The following is a 19,077-nucleotide window of genomic DNA, read 5'->3' as shown; positions in this document are numbered from 1 at the left end:
TATTAAATTGAAACAATTTTTTAAAAATAAAACATTTTTACATTAAATTGACGTGTTTTAACGTCGAACACAAATATATCACGTATACCAAAATGCATTATGTGAACAGTTTGATCGTACGGGTCGAGGATAATTCGCATTTTTCACCGGATGCTCGCCCTCTGGTGTTTAAAAACAAAACTATCTGGGTCGTTTGATTAATTCTAGTGTATTATCGGCAGTAAAGATGATTAACAATAGAAAAAGCAAAGCTTTCTGTTGCGTTCCAAATTGCAATTTCAAATATAAGTTTTAGTATATTCCCACGTGAAAAACAGATGATTATTCGGAAATCGGTCGGTTATATTTATGAGCTTCTCCGAATTCTGAAAGAGTGGATTAGACCAGTGGTCCCGCAAACTTTTTGTGTTCGAGGTACATCTACCAAATCAAGAAATTTTAGCGGTACACCAAAGAAAAACCAATGTTTATTTAATATTTATTTATTATAAAAATCAGTACAATGTTTAATGAGAAATGTGAGCCTGCTTAACTGACCACGGGCGATCAAAATTTGGAACAATCGTTGATAAGGCTGCTCTCATCTCCTGGTCAATCGTCCTCGGGCGTTCTCTTTTTCTCGATTTAATCGTAATGAGAGTCGAAAACTCCAATTCGCGTAAGTAGGTCGTGGCAAATGGTAAGAGAATTGCAATAGCACGCTCTGAAAGCAGTGGATACTCATTTTTTATATGCAGCCAAAAATGTGCTAGCTCTGTTTCGGAAAATTTTAGTTTTAATGTCCGATTAGTTTTTAGCTCCACGAATTCTTCCCGCTCGTTTATCGGTAAGTGTCCGATGGAAATGCTATCTGAGAATGGATTTCGTACCCAGTCCGTAAGTTGCGGGTCACACTTAGGAAAATAAGAGTTCACTTTTTCTCCTAATAGCTCCGAGTGTTTCACTATCAAAGCCGGCACTTTTTTTCTGAATCGGCAGCCACGACATTTGGGAACATTTCGTTACTACCATCGGTAGCGTGGCCGATCCGTAACACCAACTTAGCGCGAAAGCTTTCAATCTTGTCCGATAACGTTAAAATATTAGAATTCCTGCCTCGCAGTTTTTTGTTGAGCTCATTTAAATTGGCAAATATATCCGCTAGATATGCAAGTTTTGCTACCCATTCTTCTCTTTTAAACAGAGAAGCAAAGTCTGAACCCTGGACCTCAAAAAACGTCTGGGTCTCATTTTTTAGCTCGTAAATTCGAGAAAGCCATCGTACTTCTGTACGAAACAGAAGTGACTGATGATCTGCTCCATTTCCCGACACACTGCATTAAACAGACGAGAGTTCGGCGGTCGCGACTCGATGTAATTGACAATTTTGACTTCTTGTAGGACAGACAACAATTCATCAGGCAGAGACTTCGCCATCAGTGCTTCCCTGCGTAAAAAGCAATGTACATTTTTAATATTAGGGTTTTTTCAGAAGCCATGGTTATAAATCTCCTAATTTTTCCCGTCATAGCTGCCGCTCCGTCCGTGCAAATGCTTACGCAGTTGCGCTATTCCAAATTATGCTCGCCGAAGTACTGGTCTGTTACTTTGAATATTTCTTCCGCAGTGGTATAACCAGATAGTGGCAGACAAAATAAAAAGTCCTCTTTTATTTCGTATTCGTCAGTGTACCTCACATTTGATACGAGATGCGCGTGACCACCGATATCGGTAGCCTCATCGACTCGTAGCGCAAAAACTCCACTAAGCCTTAATTTTTCAATTAACGTTGATTGAATGTCGCTAGAAGTATCATTAATCCGACGTGAGATCGTATCTGCCGACGCGGGTATATTTTCGATTTCCTTAGCGGCTTCTTGGCTAATCGTAATCTTGACAACTTCTTTGCAGACAGGCAAAATTAAAGTTTCAGCGAAAGAATGAGGCTTCTTGGATTTAACGAGCATGTTAGCGATCACGTAGCTCGCTTTCTGCGCTTTGTCTGATGTTTTGAAAGACGAACTCGTAAGAGTTACCTGTTTCTTAGACTGGTCTTTCAAACGTTGAAAAAAGCTTTGTCTTTTGAGCCACCGATGGGTGTTTAGCAGTTAAATGTCGTAAAAGTTTACTGGGCACCATCGAATTATTACCCAAAGTTTCTCCACAAATAAGACATTTTGGGATTGGGCACGGTTCGTCTCCGCAATATATAAAGCCATAACGTACTGTACATAGCTCTCATCATATTTTCGATTAACAAGCTTAGGTTTCTTCTTCGTTGACTCTACTTCTTGGGAATCATTAGTTCCACTCGACGAACTTGCGGTATGTTTAAGGAATTTATCCATTATATACACATACATGTATTAGGGTCTATTTATTTGTAATAAAAAAGTCAGTTACGTTCGCGACGACACAATCACAAACTAGCGGCTAATTACTGGCGAAAACCGATTTGTTTCAGTTTACAAAAGCGCGTGACAACGATGACTAAGCGGGACGCAGCGTTACAATATCGCATTGACACGCGCATGCGTACGGCGCGCGGGTGGGCTGTCCCGCTCCTCGCGCAACGAAGCGCTTCGCTCGCGTAACTCTCAGCTATGCGTAGGTGCATTATCTTCACAAAACTTGGCATTTTTCCGCGGCACACCAACTATCGACCACGGTACACCAGTGTGCCGCGGCACACACTTTGTGGAACACTGGATTAGACTGTTAAGAATGGGCGGTTTTCCCGATTGTCCAGCTTTACATAAACAAGTTACGCTGTCAGTTTTAATAAATATTTTCTTAAAGTTTAAAATGCCAGTAATTTTGTATGGGGCACAGAGTCGGATTTGAGCATTTCGAAGCCCTAAGCCGAACTCTGTAAGTCCCCTTACCGACTCCTTCACAATTTTAGAAGTCAATCATAAAAAGAAAAGAATTAAATCGGACTATCTCTCCGATTCAATACGGTTATTGGAAGAAACAGATGCGAGGTTTCACTAGTCTTCTGTTTTATAACTGAATTTAATTAAATTTTTATACCGATTCCATTAAAAATCTTTTTTTAAAATTGGTTTTATCAATTTTTTTTTAAAAAGATCTTACGTTAATTCTTAGAAAAAAATTAATGAAATATTACACAAAATAAAAAGAAAAGTATATTGTTGGTTTGTAAAAAAATGTTTATTACAAAATTTGACTTCATTTTTTTTTTTTGTTTGTACAAATGTTTGAGCTCCTCGAAAGTCGAAGCCTAAGCAACAATGTACATAGCTTTTTACTTGTAAATCCGGCCCCGATAGGACAATGCGAAAGCTGATGTTTTTAACACAAAGAGCACAAATATGTGTAGAATGATCTCGCTCACTCGTTTCGATACTACATAACGACGTGTCCGGCTAGCAATAATTGTTCTCCTATAAAAATTTCTCTATAAACAGCTACAAGCGGCATATATCATTATATCGGATTAGTAATATATGATTAATTTTACATTACTAGTTACGAGCGACCCAGATAAAGTAGTCATTTTGTAAAAATTCAGCGCCCTCTATAGTTCATGAAAAACGCGAATAGTTAATACATATTAGAATTAAAGATATCTTTAATAATTTAATTGAATCTTTAATTTAGCATTTTTTGTTCTCGGAAAACTTTCGGACGAATGGTTATTTTTTGTCACATATTCTTTAATAAGGATTTTGAAATATTTATCTGCCAATCATTTAATACAATTGTCACAAACACCTTTAATATTTGCATTCTTTAAGAAATAATTAATTAACTTAGTTTTAATTCCATATGAGCTCTGTAACAAAAATATATTGGAATTGTTTTGAAATCGGAGGACCTCCGAACATTGCGCGCTGGAAATTTGCTTCCATCTCCAACTCCTTTTCGAACTTAACGAAAGCCTTTCTCAATCCCGCTATCTCGGTCTTGTTCCAATATAACTTGGGATTATCCCGCTCTTTAAATTCGGATGCTTAAAAAACCCGGAAGGAAACCTGCCGACGTCTGGATGGTTTTGAATTTCCGAGAACTCTGACGGAAGTCCTCCAACTTCTGGATCATAAGGATATTCCGACGATTGCGCCGGAAGCCCGCTAACGTCTGCATCCTGCGGAGGATTATTTGTCTCTACCTGTCTCGAATTGGAGGTCTTCGTCCGAAGATCCTACCAATCCACCTCCAAAAACATTTCGTCTTTGACTCGTCTTTCTGTAAAATCGCAGGAAAACGCGGCGACAAATACATCGCTTCGATATAACAGTCGAAAAACTAAGAAATTGTTGTCGCGTGTTGTCAACTGTTATCCATTGTCTGTGGAAACTTTATTAATTTTAGAAGTTCCGTTTTCTACAACGTACCGAGTGTTACACGAGTGTTTGATATAATTTTATCACTCAAAGCCGATAAATATCACTGTGTTAATTTAAAAAAATATAAGATTTGGAGAAAGATCAACAAAATGTTTTAGATTTTGAATTTGTTTTGTATAACGATATAGCAGTCTCCTACGTAGCTAAACGCTAATGAATACTCTCGAAGGATTTTCTCCGCTGTGTGCGAATTCTTAAATATCTCGTTTTGCATTTCAAACCACTGTCTTATTACTAAATCCGGTCACTTTTAAATATTCAAACTTCTCACCATTCTGGATACATCACGAATAATCAACCAATACCGACATCGTCCGCTGGATAACCGCCCAGAATGTCACACTCGCAATGGCGCTTTATAACTTCACGGGGCCCGGGAAAATTTCGAATTTCCGTCTTCGTCACGACATCGGGTTTGCCGAGATGTACGCATTCACAAAAAATCGTGTTTAGTGATCGGGGAGGTAACTTTAAATTTCGGCCCAACAGTGTCCGAGCGGTTCCGTTCCCGAACGCTGGGAGTTCGGTGATGGGATCGACCCGGCCTGGACGGGCTGGCCACGCGGAGTTTTCCGGTTTTCTCCGAGTCTGTAATTCTCGAATAGGGGCCAGTTATCCTTAAAAAGACCTCCCGGAAGGCATTTTCCCTAGGCGGATCGCCCAAGTGTTGCGTTGCCGTACCTGAACAAAACAAACAAACAAACTTTAAATTTTCATCACAGACTCTAATGTAACGAAGCGCTTCGAGTCGGGTCACATTTAAGTACACTGTCAAATTCTTAAAAGATTGTAAAGATTTAAGTTACATTTAAGACGTATTCATTGCTCAAATGATAAGAGGGGTACGGATCAGTAGCGTGCGGTGACATTTTACGATAAGGAAGCTGCGCCGGCCCTGGATAGAATCATTGGAAGCGTTACTGTTTTTTTTCATCTGTAATAAAATACATAATTGGGTTATAATAAAATATTAATTTCAAGGAATTCATAGTACGTTAAAATATGAAAATAATCGCGCAATATGTATTTATATTTTAGAAGGGAAGCGGCGTTTGCGCAGCTCCCATAGACGGCACGCCACCGGTACAGACGAAGTATATCTGAATAAATAAAACCTATAAAATGTGTCTTAACCACGTACGTACTCCGGGGGGAACGTGGGGCGCTTTTTTTCTAATTTTGCTCTCTTAAGACACCTCTTTAGTAGACGTGTCCTAAACAGACAGAAACTTTTCGGGGCGGCTTCCACCGTGCAGAGTCGGTAAGTAATCCTATCAAAGTAAGAAGTTGAAGATAAACCGGAACTTCTCTCGCTGTTGCTTGGACGGGGCCTAGAAATCCAAAACTCCGTTTCTTTTACGAACGGCCTTTCGACTAAGTGCCATTTTGACAGATTACGCATTCGCTTAATTGGCTTCATTCGTCGACGAAATATTTAAACTTAAATTTATTTTTACAGACCAGGCATGCGGGCTGCTAGTATAGCCGAAGCTGTAAGGAAGGAATTTAAAGATTTTTAGAAACAATTTGTCGATTGTTTCGAGAGAATGAACGAAAATCTACGAAACTGTGGGACGGATCTCGGTCGTTAATTGTGAAACGGAGATTATGTAACCGATCTGTGAATCTCGGACTAGATAATAATACCTGGATTTGACGAATACCCCGGATGTGACAGTTAACATCGGATTCGACTTTAAATCACGGACGTGACGGGATGGCGATTCGTAGAAGGACTTAGTTCGAGTCGAAGAAGCCGAAGTCACTCCCGATAATTGTTTAAAGATTTTATGTGGTGAGTTTATCGTCATTACGATTTAACATTGGTTAACGAACTGATCTTAATAACGCTTTGAATAAACTGTAAAATCATTAGTACTTACTCCATTCGCATATCGTATATACAGTAATTGTATTTACTAATTAATAATACGCGAATTAACTTATAAGTGCATTCTTTCATTTATGATTCATTCGCAGTTATATTAATAAATGCGTTATTCAGAGATCTTCGCTTTTATTGCAAAATTCTCGTTTGGATGTTTCGTATTATAAGTATTATAAAAGATTCTTACACGTAGAAGCTGTTTAGGGCACGCGATATTTCACGAAATTAAGATTTTTTGGTACGAAAAGAGTAAGAATAGAAACACAATTTTAACTTACTTTAAAATTAAATTGGACATAACGGAAAATGAACAAAACGCGGGAATAAGACTCGATCTCGCCGATTAAAGTATTTAGAAACATTTTTTTCGATTCAAAATTGGCCGAGTTAAACGAGTGTAAGTAATTAAATTCTAATTGAAGTAAGTCACTTCTGACGCTCTGTTAAAACAGGATCGGAAGAGTTTTTCATACTGTTTATATTTCCAATTATTTGTAGATTTATCAACCTAAAATGAGATTTTGAACGGTAATATGAATTGCGTGAAATTTTCAAAGCCGATAAGGCGCCATTCGTTAATTACGTATGCAGTTTTGATCCATTTTTGACCCGTATTCTGCTATTGTGTATAATAACGTACTTTTGTCAAATCCCTCCCGCTTAACTACGGTTTACGCCTACGATTGGGCCGGACTCCCGACATCGAAGTGACTAAAATCTTCTAAAAAATATATATTTTTTTTTCACACGACCGGGTCCAACCCGAGAGTTTTCTAGCTACGGGTGTCTTCGTGCCCGTCATCTTATCGCGTGACAAGTATATACCGTATACTACCAAATTCGTATCCCAGCTAATACTACTAAAAATGTCTCGACGGCTTCCCTGTCCGTCGCGTACAATAACGTAATTTTCGCCACACCTCTCCCCCTTAAACTGTATACGCAATTAATAAACGGCTGGTAAAATTATTTTTAAAATTGACTAATCTCACCTTAGGTTTAGTTTTCATACAAGGGTATATCTAAAAAATTTAAAAATTAATACATTTAGATTAATTTTTAATATAGAAGTTGAACGTTAAGGTACTACTTACTTTGGATTTTACAGCGCCGTTGCCACACAAATAAAACATAATCCCCTTTCCTTTACTGTCGATTCCGAATAAATCGTAAACGCAATTAGCGATGTTAGTGTATAACTATAGCAAATATACAAATACAGTTATTGACTTAACAATACGTTTAACAGTATAATTACCGTATAAATAATACTTGCATTTCTGTAATAATTAGGAAGTTTTCTGAGCGAACATTTCCAGTATATTTCCATCCACTTTGTGGGTTTAGCTACGTAATAAATCAAGCTAATATTAAATATACCCGCAGATTTTACTGTATCGACCGCATTATACTGTACATACCGCAAAGTTCCGTCACACTGGACAAAGCAGAAATGGAATCGAAGGATATACAAAATAAAGCCACGGCTAAAATTATCTTCATTTTCGTAGGTGTTTGTAGGCTAACTAACGAAAGCCGAATAAACTAATGAATGTAAAGACGCGGATTTTTCTGTTACGATTTCCTGTTCTTATTTCATGCTAAATTTCAGTTGAAAAAATATAGTTTTACTTCTAATTAGTAGTTTCCCGTTTAGTACGAAAATGTTTAGGAATAATCGAGGAAATCCTTCGCAGATTAACGTTTCTGAAAAGTTCTGTCTATTAAAATACTACCAAATTTTATTTTAAACCGATTTAAAACCGAATTAACGCGGGGATAATAACATAGAACGAAAATTGAATTTTATCATCACGATTCAGTTTCGTGTATACAGAAAATATGCTCAATTTTTAACATTTAATAAATTTTAAGGGCCCGTTACTGAATTGAGAACAATTATACAGAATAGAAAATACTGCGAAGATTGCAGGGAGGATTTCCGAAGTATTTTAAAGAAACCGTCGATGAATCAGAAATGGAGTTATAACAGAGGACGAGAAAAATTCTGTCGCTTCCGTTGCGGGTCATTTTTTCATTTCGATTGTGTAAAAAAATCCGTGTCAATTTCTCTGTCGGAACCAATTAATAAACACAACAGTCATAAAAAAATTTAAAAACGTTGCATCATAAAAAACGCAAATTATATTCTCGGAGCAATTGAAAGAATTCTCAACGCTTACATTAAATTTAAATTATTTTTGTTGCGAATATTTTTTGACCCGTGATTTTTGTTCTAAAATTATCTGTAATTTTAATTTTTTTTAAATGTTTTCGTGAATTGGCTAAAGTGTTCTCGTCCCCGTATGTCTCGGTCAATCGGAATCCGTTATACGAGTGTTTACCTACTTTACGTAATTCTTTTCCCGCACATATTTACTGGCGAAGCGGTGATAGAAATTTGAACACCCGCGAGTTGTCTTTTTTACTCCGGTGTTTGCGATAAATGAGAAATTTGCATCGTTTAGTATTAAAACAAAATTATTGTTTATTTGAACAACAACTTAAGATTTGTCACGTATATAGGACGCGCGAAATCCTTTATCCATCTTGGCACTTTAATTTCCACATAGGAACCCATCTGTTAAGAGGCAGAGACGAAGGACACGTTCCGCACCACATTTCGGTTTTCAGTCTGTAAAAGTACGCGTGTAACTACGATCGATTCGTTCGATTTAAAATAAAAAATATTAAGCTATTTCTTAATCTCGAATTCTCGCTAATCCTAAATTGTGTTTCGAAAGATTTGCGTACAGAAATCCGCACAAATTGTACGATAGTATTTTTCCGAGTCTTTTTCTTTATCCATTAATAATGAAAGTTCAAAATAGTGTGTTTCCGTTGGTATGTCGTTTTAATACTTTCTATTAAAATCACACAAGTAATTATTTACAAAAATCTACTTATAAAAAATTTTTTAAATCATTAAATATCTAGCACGAAATTGCGGAAGGCCTTCTAATAGGTAACGGATCAAACAGAATATAAAAAATATGCCCACCTGTGAGTATGCACTGTAATTGGAGTGAATCTAAAATATTTTACGTTGAAGAAACGTTTGGCGCGTAGTATCTGGAAAGCGTCCGATGGTTGGTTCTGCCATTTCAACCAAACGTCTTTAACGTTTAACCGTCTGTCGTTGGTTACGAGAAACGAGTACGTCACGTCGGTGCGAAAAATACCGTCTCTAGAGCAATTTAGAACAATTTAAAAACTTCCAGCTATCTTAATTACAATTAATGTATAATGTTACGATTTAACTCACTTATTTATTAAGGTAATAGTTTCGAAATTGTCTGTAGTATCTCGAAGGACGAGGATTAAGTTTCCACGACGGGATCTTCCTCCGGCATCTCCTCCCAACTCGATTAATATTTGATAATGATGTACTAGAAATAGAAACATTTGTCAAAAATCGTATTTTTAAAATAACTGTATAGAAAAGATAAAACATTAAAATACTTATAAGCGTTCAATTTTTCAATTTATTTGACAAAACTGTCAAATAAATTCGAAAGTTTATAATAAATTATAATCGTAGCGATTAAACAATATTCGTTCGATTCATAATTCGGGAAGAACGTATGACGTAATCCGACTTAATTCGTAGTTAGTATGCCCGTATTTCGTACTTGGAATATAACACCGGAGAAGAGAAAGCGGCGTGCGATGGCAAATTTTTCCAAAAACGACGTGTCGCGTAAGCTCCCGGGCATGGCTAAAATTCACAGTTTTAACACTAGATAACAGACACGTTTACCTATGTTTTGCGATATCCGAACGTTTGATCTCGACTATAATTCAGAATTAATAGGAATATAATATTTTGTTGCGTGTAGCGTAATTATGTAAATCTAATTCGATACGTAATAAATTAAATTTTAAATCGATATCTTCGATATATATTTGTAGAGCATCGAACATACGACAATACGGTTTCTTGCTCCCAGTCTTCAGATAGAATATTTGGAAAGCTTTATTGGAAAGGTGTTGGTATTTATCTAGGTGAAAACCCATAACGGAACAAGGATTCTCTTCGGTACAGATACATTTTCCGGCAGAAAAGTCGGGGTAACTGGAACAAGGAACTCCTACGAAACAATCCGGATATTTAATAATGGATTCTATGTAAAACTCGAAACTTGCAAAGTGATTACAGAAAAACGTCGACAAGAACACTGCAAATAGAGAATGCAAATTGACGAATCATTTAACAAAATCAAATTATCCGCAGTAATTTTCAATCATTTTAATTCGGCCGTTAGTAGTAAAAGCGTATAATCGGATTATTCGGCGTTTTTTTGTTAACTTACATTCGAAAAACGTACGAACATGTCTTTTCTCCGGAAATACTTTACAACTAGGATTATAATTTCCACCATTTGGGAAAAAGTCCAAGTGACCTAAAACTTCGTTTGTACCGATTCCTACACGAGATCGAACGGTAAATACATAAAAATACGATTAACGGCATTAATTTTATGATAAAATGATCAGTGGCGCACCTTGAAAAACATTGCTTCCGGCATTAGTATGAATATTATCGACCAAAAAAAGCGTCTGTCACATCGAGCCGAACGGGAGAAGGAGCATTGCGAAAGTACGGTCCCGCCGCATCTAGACCTGATTAAGTCGAAACTCGGTTTAATTTAATATCGACTATCAAAAAAATCAATGTTGTAAATCGTATCGCTTTCGATAACCCGTGGAAATATTTTGTTAGAAATAAACTAAAATATTACAATAATCTCACCTGTTATTCTCCCCAGATATTTAATCCTTTTACCCGCGTAACCAGCTATATGAGCTCCTTGGCTGTGTCCTATAATATGAATCGACTGAGGTCGAATCCTCGTTATATTCTGCGCAAAGAAGACAATTCGTGACTTAAAACGCGTAGAAAAATTAACAATTAAACTAATAATACGTTTATACCTGTAAGATTTGAATCAAAAATGCGATTTCGGCTCCGACCACTCTAGCGTTAGCGGCCGATAAACGATAAGAAATTAAGGATCCAAATATCCAATCCACTAAGATAACGTTGAAGCCGCCGATGGATAACAAGGCGTCTTTCACTCTCTATTAAAAGTTTAAAAATTAATTTCGTAGCCCGTATCCAAATCCAGAATATCGATTTATGTTATAATTTCGGCAGCACGCTTTGTTCCTTGCACGTTTCTTTGTAGCTCGCCGACTGTTCCGACCCGACTACAGACAGTCAACTTTTTAAATCTTTCCGACTGTATTATCAGAGTCGATAGATACACTGGTCCTCGCGCTATGCTCTCCAGTATAACTAATGTCTCGGGTTGCCGATAGCTGGTGCGAGAGTCGCTGTTGGGCGAGAAGTTTGTTTATCTATTTGGTTAGCGGGTAGTTTCCCCCTTTCGAGCATTTTTGTAACTTTTCTACTGTTCTGTCAAAAATATCTTATTCGTAATTACATTTTTAAATTTTATATCGTGTATAAAGAAAGAAAAAGTGTATTTGGTTTATAAAAAACATTAATAAGGTAAACTCCGAGTGAAACACGTTGCCCCGCACGTTCGTGTCGCGCACCGACTCGTGAGATATTGTTCAAAAATGGCGGAAACATTTAAAAACCACCGAGGTTATTAGCGAAGGTAATAGGGAAATCCCAACGCGTTTTGCCTGTTCTCGCTACATACTTCTGTCGAGGGAAGTTGCGGCTTATATGAATTCGAAAGCAGCTTGGGAAATTATTTTTAGAAATTTACAAACGTATTATGCCACCGATGGCGGAAGATGCCGTGAAAGAACAAACCCACTTCTACAGTATTACGATAAGCCGTTATGAACGCAAATATAAAAATTCTATAGGCACTACGCATCGCTTGCAATAATTAAATAATTTCCGGATTAAAGTCGTCTGTTTCTTTACAATGTTATTCGCAATTGCTTAAATAATGATTATTTTAATAAAATACGTTATAATTTTAATCCAAAACACAGAAAAATGCAGACGTTTAGGTCGAACTTCTCGCCGCGCTCGACATTCCAAAAGCCATTGTCAAACTTCTAGGCTCGCAAGATGGCGGCGCTCGACGTTCGACGTTTACGTTTTAGAGACGAAAACGTCGGCCGCAACCTCTCTTATATCTCAAATACTATAGAAGGGATAACAGAGACTTATCACAATGCTACTGGTAACATAAAAATGATACTTCTATCGTCAGAATGCAATCTTCTGTCATTTTAACATTTCCAGTAGCGTTGTGATAAGTCTCTGTTACCTCTACTATAGTATTTCAGATATTAGTCCCTCTAGTGACAAATTGGTTTATATTAATCATTTAATTAGCCAAATTCTAGCCCGATCTTTCGGGCGATCGTTGATTATTTTATGATATTAGTTTCAACAATTTTCGAGACAAAAAGTGTATAGTTAACTCGGTCCGCTTTCTGATCTCCACGTCTGGTCTCGACTTTCGTCTAACTCCGTTCTCACGAATAAGGAAGGACAGAGACGGTCGGACCACAGCGGGAATTTATAGGCTAAAATTTTTCAAGTTGCAACTCGATAAGTAACCTTCGGTAACCGAGTGGATAAAACCACCGAACAGCGGTAGTCTCGCGCCCGGCCACCCGCAGTTATCTGGGTTTTCTTGGCGTTGGTAACGCTTAAATCGGGGCCGGCTTTACATAAAAATCTTTCCGGGATGCATCCTCCCGGGAGGATCGCTCACGCGTCTCGTTGCCGTAACCAAGTAAACCAAACCAGTTCTAATAATTTTTCTATAAACGCGCTATTTTCCAGGACACGCTTAACTACCGGGAAACCCGGACACCCGTCCCTCCCGATTTCGTCTTCCCTTAGTAGCGAAGTCGAGGCCGAAGTTTTAAACGCGAAAGCGTGTACGTCGGACGTTCGGCGCCGCTTTCCTCTAAGCCTAGAAGTTCGACAATGGCGTTTGGAAAGTCGGTGGAATCGTGCTCGACATTCCAAACGCCATTGTCAAACTTCTAGGCTTAGAGGAAAGCGGCGCCGAACGTCCGACGTACACGCTTTCGCGTTTAAAACTTCGGCCTCGACTTGGCTATTGCTTAAAGTGTTCTAACGTTCGGCCAAATTAATGTACTACACGCAGGGGCGGATCTGCGTAGGGACTAATAGGGCTTAAGCTCCGGGCCCTCGACACTCGAGGGCCCACAAAAATTGAATTATCATCATAAATTTTTAATACTTTTTCATTAACAACGAGCACTTATCGCGTAGTAATAAATAGTTAACATTAACAATATAATAATTATTACCCCGATTTAAAGATTCTTAAGCTAACAAAAATGGGGCCCTATTAGATTTCGATAAGCCCTAGGTCCCGAAAAGCCTAGATTCGCCCGACCGCACGCGACGATTATAAGGCACAGAGAGCCGAAAGTCTTTTTCCGTGCCCGCGTTTATTTTCCCGCGTATTATCGTGGCGACGCGGCTTGGTTCAAATATCCCGTAGTCGTAACGCGTACTTTATTCGCGCGTTCGGTCTTACGCTCAAATCCGCTTCCGGTACGCTTACGCCACCAGTTTCAAAAGTTTCCTTTACGTTTTTGCCGAGCTTCGTTTCACCAGTTTTTTTACGGGAAATACAGCATAAAATTACTATAAACATTTCTCGTTTATCACGTAATTTGCGTGAATACGTCAAAGCGAGAACCTTAAAGTATTTATACGTTTGATATTTTAATACAATAAACATTAAATCTGGATCGGTCAACACCCGGCACCGGAGGAAATATTTGTTCGTACGTAAACGACTTAAAAAGTAATAATATCTACTCGAAATTTGGAAATCGTAAAAGGCGTTTACTAAATTCTCTAGAATACGTGGCGACACAACCTGGAAAATTTTCTATTAGATCGAGACGACTTTATTTCGGAGGGCTCGTAGACCGCTCCTTAATAAATACAGTAAGGGAACAAGAATGTACCGTACTTACTCGCATCCAGGAAGTGGTGAAAGCGCTGTACATAAATCCGTGCACGACGAATTTAGTCGGCCAATTTCCGTCGAAATTCGACGTTTCGATCGTTTCGGGGTGTTCCGCCTTTAAAACTTGCGCACGTTTAGGATTTTTACCGGTATATAAGAGGAATTTTGTACCAATCGACGCTCTGTCTACGGGTAAGAAACTGGTCGGACGACGGACGGCGTGGAAGAACGGTGGACCGTTGCTAAAACAGCCGAGCTTCTCCATGCATATAACATTATTACCGATATTGACTAAAAAGAAATAAAATCGAGAAAACATTTAGGATAATTACTATTGGATTCGATCCAGAGTCTATTATTATTATTATTAACACCAACTTCGGTATTTCTCTAAAGTAATAAGTTTTACCGGAACTATTTTATTCGCATTAGCCAAGAGGGAAATTAATCCTGCGTAGTGTCGGCGCGGGCGGGCCCGAGGTTGTTTTACGCAGATACCTTTTACCTTTACCCTCTACGATCCCGGCCCTTATTTCTAATCCCGGGATCACTTCGGTATCGAGAGTTAATAAAACATAAAAATGAAGAAAATCGGCTCCTTAATCGACGAGAATCGACGTATTTTCCGGTATAATCGAGTCACTCCAACTACTCGGACTAACCGGACTAAAATCACTCGGTCTCGGCGTTAAAGTTATTCTTTTTTAAGCACCAGTTTTTTTTTTTTTTTTTTTTAACTCTTTCCGCCCTGTGGACACCAAGAGGGCCTCTTTTAGTAGGCCCATTATGGGTTCGGCCAGGCCCACAATGGGGCGACCGGGTGGTGAGGGACGGGGCCCGACATATCCGAACGGACCACCCCCCGAAAAATTCCTGGGGATTATTCGACCCGTTCGGATTCGATCCCGGGTCCCCCAGAGCGGTAGGCTGCCACCTTTACCGCTCGGCCATCAAGCACCAGTTAACAAACTATGCAAATAGACGTTGAAAATTGGCAAAAATCTCTCTTAACGTCGGCTAAATAGACGACTTTCGCCTAACAACCTAGCGAGTAGGTACTTAAAAATAATATTAATCGGTCACATTTTTCTTAAATATAAAGAAAACTAATCTAATAGGAATGGCGAAAATACGGTCCGAGAAATAACCGGGCATCCGGTGTCTCGTCACCGAGTCCGCTTCTTAATTTGTCGAAAGCGCTTAGAAGCTCCAAATTTTAATATAGACCAGTTCTCGAGCGTTCGTTATTCCATTTAAACCGGATGCGACGACCGGAGGCTGGTGGCAGCGCCGGCTTAAGGGTGACGATATTCCTCCGTCCAATGACTTATTCGAATTTTTGAAGGGTCGCGTTAGAATTCTACGGACGACCGCGCCAGAAAATCGATTGGCGCCCGCGAAAATTCAAAAATGCAAAAATGAAGTATATTACCGGGTAATCCGGCCAGAACCGCTGGCCTATCATTTTAGTCGAAAATACGACAAGTTTTAGCCAGCGATTCCGTCCGGAGCACTGGCGCCGAACGTTTCGCTTCGCGCAGTCTACGTCGCAACTTTTTTAAAACGACGTCGATCCCGAATATCTCGGGACTAAATGGGCCGGGACACACAACGCGTTTCGATAAACGACTAATAAAAATTAGAAAGCGAGTTGTCGGCGTGGGTCCAATCTCGGTAAAATACGACTGGCGGAAGAATTGTCATCAAATATACAAAATACGCCTTTGAAAACTCGTAAAATATGACGAGAAACATATTTGACGTAAGATATTACATTTTCTTTCGTTTAATTACCTCCGTACTGTCGGACGTCGGCCACCGCATTAGCCTATCTTCCGGGGGCTTCGACGTAAACCTAATCGTCTTGGCGTCGGCCCGGCCCGTTACGCGACCAACGTAACCGTTCCGGTCTTATAGCCTAAATGCCACGACGTCGTTTCGTTAACCGACCGTCGATTAAAAATGCTAGACGATAATTTTCGGCCATTTTTAACGGACTATTTAAAACGTCGACCGCTACGTACGGTACTATCCGTTATATAAATTTAGTAGTAACCTACATAAAGTCGAATGAATTTTACCATTAAAAACAAACGTACTTTTTTTGTGTGTTTACAATAATTTGCCAGCATTCGCTTTACGACCGCCAAGTACCAGTTACCGTTATTTAATGTCGGTGGTAAAATGCGTGGTAAATACACATTTAATTCGGTTATCGTCGATTATATTATAGTCGAGGAAATACTCTACTACTTACAACGAAATAAAACCAAGTGTTTGGTGAAAAGCGTATCGTCTGGCATTACAGACAGGACAACGAAAAAATAAAAAATGGTTCGATACGATGCGAAAATATTTGCCTTAGAGAAGGAAAAAAAAAAATGCGGTGGCTAAATCCTAATGCGGGATAAAATAGAACCACACGCGATAAAAGGGGAAAGAAAAATTCGGCAATTTAATAATATACTTAGTTTATAACTTTGATTACGACTTTAAAAAAATAAAAGTATATTTACGATTTAATCTTACTAAAACTTATACACTAATTGGGAAAACATCGGAGAACGTCTTAAATTCTCGAACGTTACTGGCGAGACTGCGGCCCGCGGTGTCCGCGCATCTGTATATTTAAATAAAATTTTTGAAATTTCGGAAACATTAAACGAGTCGTTATCCGTATAACGGACTCGAAGGGTCGCCATACCGATTTAAGAATTATTCGTTTAAAAGAGCGTAATATTGCGCGTCTAGATGTCGGCGCATTATAGGCCTATATAAAAATTAATACGGATCGAAGATCCGGTTATTGGGAATAATTTTGTTACCAGTTCTAATTACGGTAAACGTGGTTAGCGGTTACTGGTGGCAAATTTGCATATAATAATAACCGACGATGTATTTTTTTAAAAATTTAACCACCGACCCGGGGATTGCCCTTTTTCTCGCCTCGACCCCTATATATAAAATATTCTTTTCCATCGGCCGATCGAAGAAGTTATTAAATCGGTTAACGAATTTCCCACCGTCGTCGTCGTTCTTATTTGAAAATTATCCGAAAGTACAACGACCCCGTCGGGATCTCTGTTCTAACCTAAACTTTCATATTCTAGTATCGGTGGCGCACCCGGAGGGGAACCGAGGGGCTCCGGAGAAAAAGGAAAACAAACGCGAGAACGCTTTTAGAAAACTTTTCTCCGGAGGATGGGTGCGCCACCGATGGGAAAATTGGATGGATCGAAGTTTAACCGGGGCGAGGCTCCTTAAACCCGGCCGACTTCCGCGCCATTTTTAGGCCAAATCGGTGTAGTAGTCCGTTGCCACGCGTTCGCTGCAATTTTTTGAATTTTACGGCGGAACGGGTGATTGCGCAAACAATTCGAAATAATCACCGGGTTTATTATTTAATGCGTTAGGTTAGATTAGATTTAATTATTTTACTTTTTAAATATACTAGACAAATTTGATTTTTAAAAAATACGTAAGGACTATCATAAAATATTATTGAACTCTTAAGTAATTACTATTATTAGCATTTTTTTAATGAAGTATCGAAATTTAATGACGTCATTTTTAATTAATGCGACGGTAATTGACACTGCATTTTTATATTTGTTATCCGAATGTATCCACGTTTTAATAATCGTGAACTACTTACGCCGATATTTATAAATATTAACGACTCGGTAAAACTTGTACTTGGCAAAAATGTGAAATGTCTTTTTTCCATCAAATATAAAAAAGTTGTACCGTTACGGGTAATTATTCTAATAAATATCGATATCTGGCGGAACGTAACGGGCTAACATTTATTTATGACTTTCGTATCGCCGATAAATTTTCAAAATGACTCGGACATCTCTACGAAAGTAATAGCTTTGTATGTTTTAACACGCGTCCCATTGCGTGCCTAAGAATGGCGCGTAAATTGACCGGTTAGTGCTCCTAGAATCCGGGCCGAGTGTTTCTGTGGCCCAGCAAAGTCATACCCGAGGTAAAAGTAGATAAGGACTAAGAGCCGTCATAAATAGTACAGAACAATTTTTATATCCACGTCCTTAATATTAAGACAAAAAAGTAAAACATTATCTCCTCGTAGTGCACGTAAATATTAATTTTACTTACGTTTCGTTTATTATTATCTTGATTTACGTGCACGAAACGAGACCAAAATTTTTTGTTCGCGAAACGTACATTACTTTCGAAGTTTAATACATCCCAACGGGTAAATTGGGTTAATTTCGGCGCACCAGAAATACCGTATCGATAAATTAGCTTTTTCTTAAACACTTAAATTCGTACCTGTTAGATTAACTCCGGATTTGTTGTTAAACAACAGCGGACGAAGATCGGAAAGAGAGGAAGGGAATAAAACAAGAAACAACAAAGCGATAATTATACTCGTTGAAAACATCCCTACATTCATCCGACTCTTCTCCTACCGGGCGTTGTTTATAAAGTAGGGTAAAATTCGTTATGAAATAAAACTTTCCATCCTTGAAAAACGCGACTTCGTTGGAGCGTACAGAGAGAAGTACCGAATTAATCCTATCGGGAAATTTCCTACTTACAAGCTAAACCTTTTTACATTAAAATTTTATCGCCTGGCAATTTACGCTGTAGCGTGAAGGGTTGAGAGAGATTCGGAAGTTGGAATTTAAAGTCTCTCTCCTCTTTTACTCGTTCCTCCAGCCGATAGCATTTTTAACGAAAGGAGATGCCGGTGGCGCATAAATTTCGGTCGGCCCGGGAGCGCGAGTAGCCGGACACGTGTTCATTTTATTCTCGTATGCCATTAGGTTTCCGCTAGTGCATTTACGGCGAAACATTCCACCATAATAAAGCTTTCGAATTTTACGTTTTAAAAATTGCTCACTAACTTGCTAGA

General features: G+C 38.6%; 3 protein-coding genes and 1 long non-coding RNA gene across 4 annotated transcripts in view; 1 reads left to right on the top strand and 3 right to left on the bottom strand.

The window, feature by feature from the left end:
- LOC136975991 (alpha-aspartyl dipeptidase) overlaps positions 1–15,940 on the top strand; it is a 170,361-nt gene extending 154,421 nt beyond the window's left edge. Inside the window, exon 9 of the mRNA XM_067271192.1 lies at positions 15,931–15,940. The gene's annotated coding sequence lies outside the window, so the exon portion shown is untranslated. The remainder of the gene's footprint in view (positions 1–15,930) is intronic.
- The window catches only part of Swt1 (Swt1 RNA endoribonuclease), a 275,536-nt gene that overhangs the window by 168,509 nt on the left and 87,950 nt on the right, over positions 1–19,077 (bottom strand). The window lies entirely within an intron of this gene.
- LOC136976031 (uncharacterized) lies at positions 7,337–7,812 on the bottom strand. The gene is made up of 3 exons (XR_010880866.1): positions 7,662–7,812; positions 7,517–7,587; positions 7,337–7,439 (listed from the first exon to the last, which is right to left on the bottom strand). It is a non-coding gene; the product is annotated as an uncharacterized lncRNA (long non-coding RNA).
- LOC136976008 (pancreatic lipase-related protein 2-like) lies at positions 9,214–18,696 on the bottom strand. Its single transcript, XM_067271207.1, is given in 10 exon segments — positions 9,214–9,427; positions 9,506–9,629; positions 10,167–10,418; positions 10,554–10,667; positions 10,746–10,788; positions 10,790–10,863; positions 10,994–11,102; positions 11,176–11,322; positions 14,200–14,483; positions 18,492–18,696. Coding segments are annotated over 10 exon segments (1,485 nt in total). The 5' UTR covers positions 18,616–18,696.

This window comes from Centruroides vittatus, unplaced genomic scaffold (assembly GCF_030686945.1).
Source record: "Centruroides vittatus isolate TY-2023 unplaced genomic scaffold, ASM3068694v2 contig_392, whole genome shotgun sequence".
NCBI lineage: Eukaryota > Metazoa > Arthropoda > Arachnida > Scorpiones > Buthidae > Centruroides > Centruroides vittatus.
This window is presented reverse-complemented; position numbering and strand designations above follow the sequence as displayed.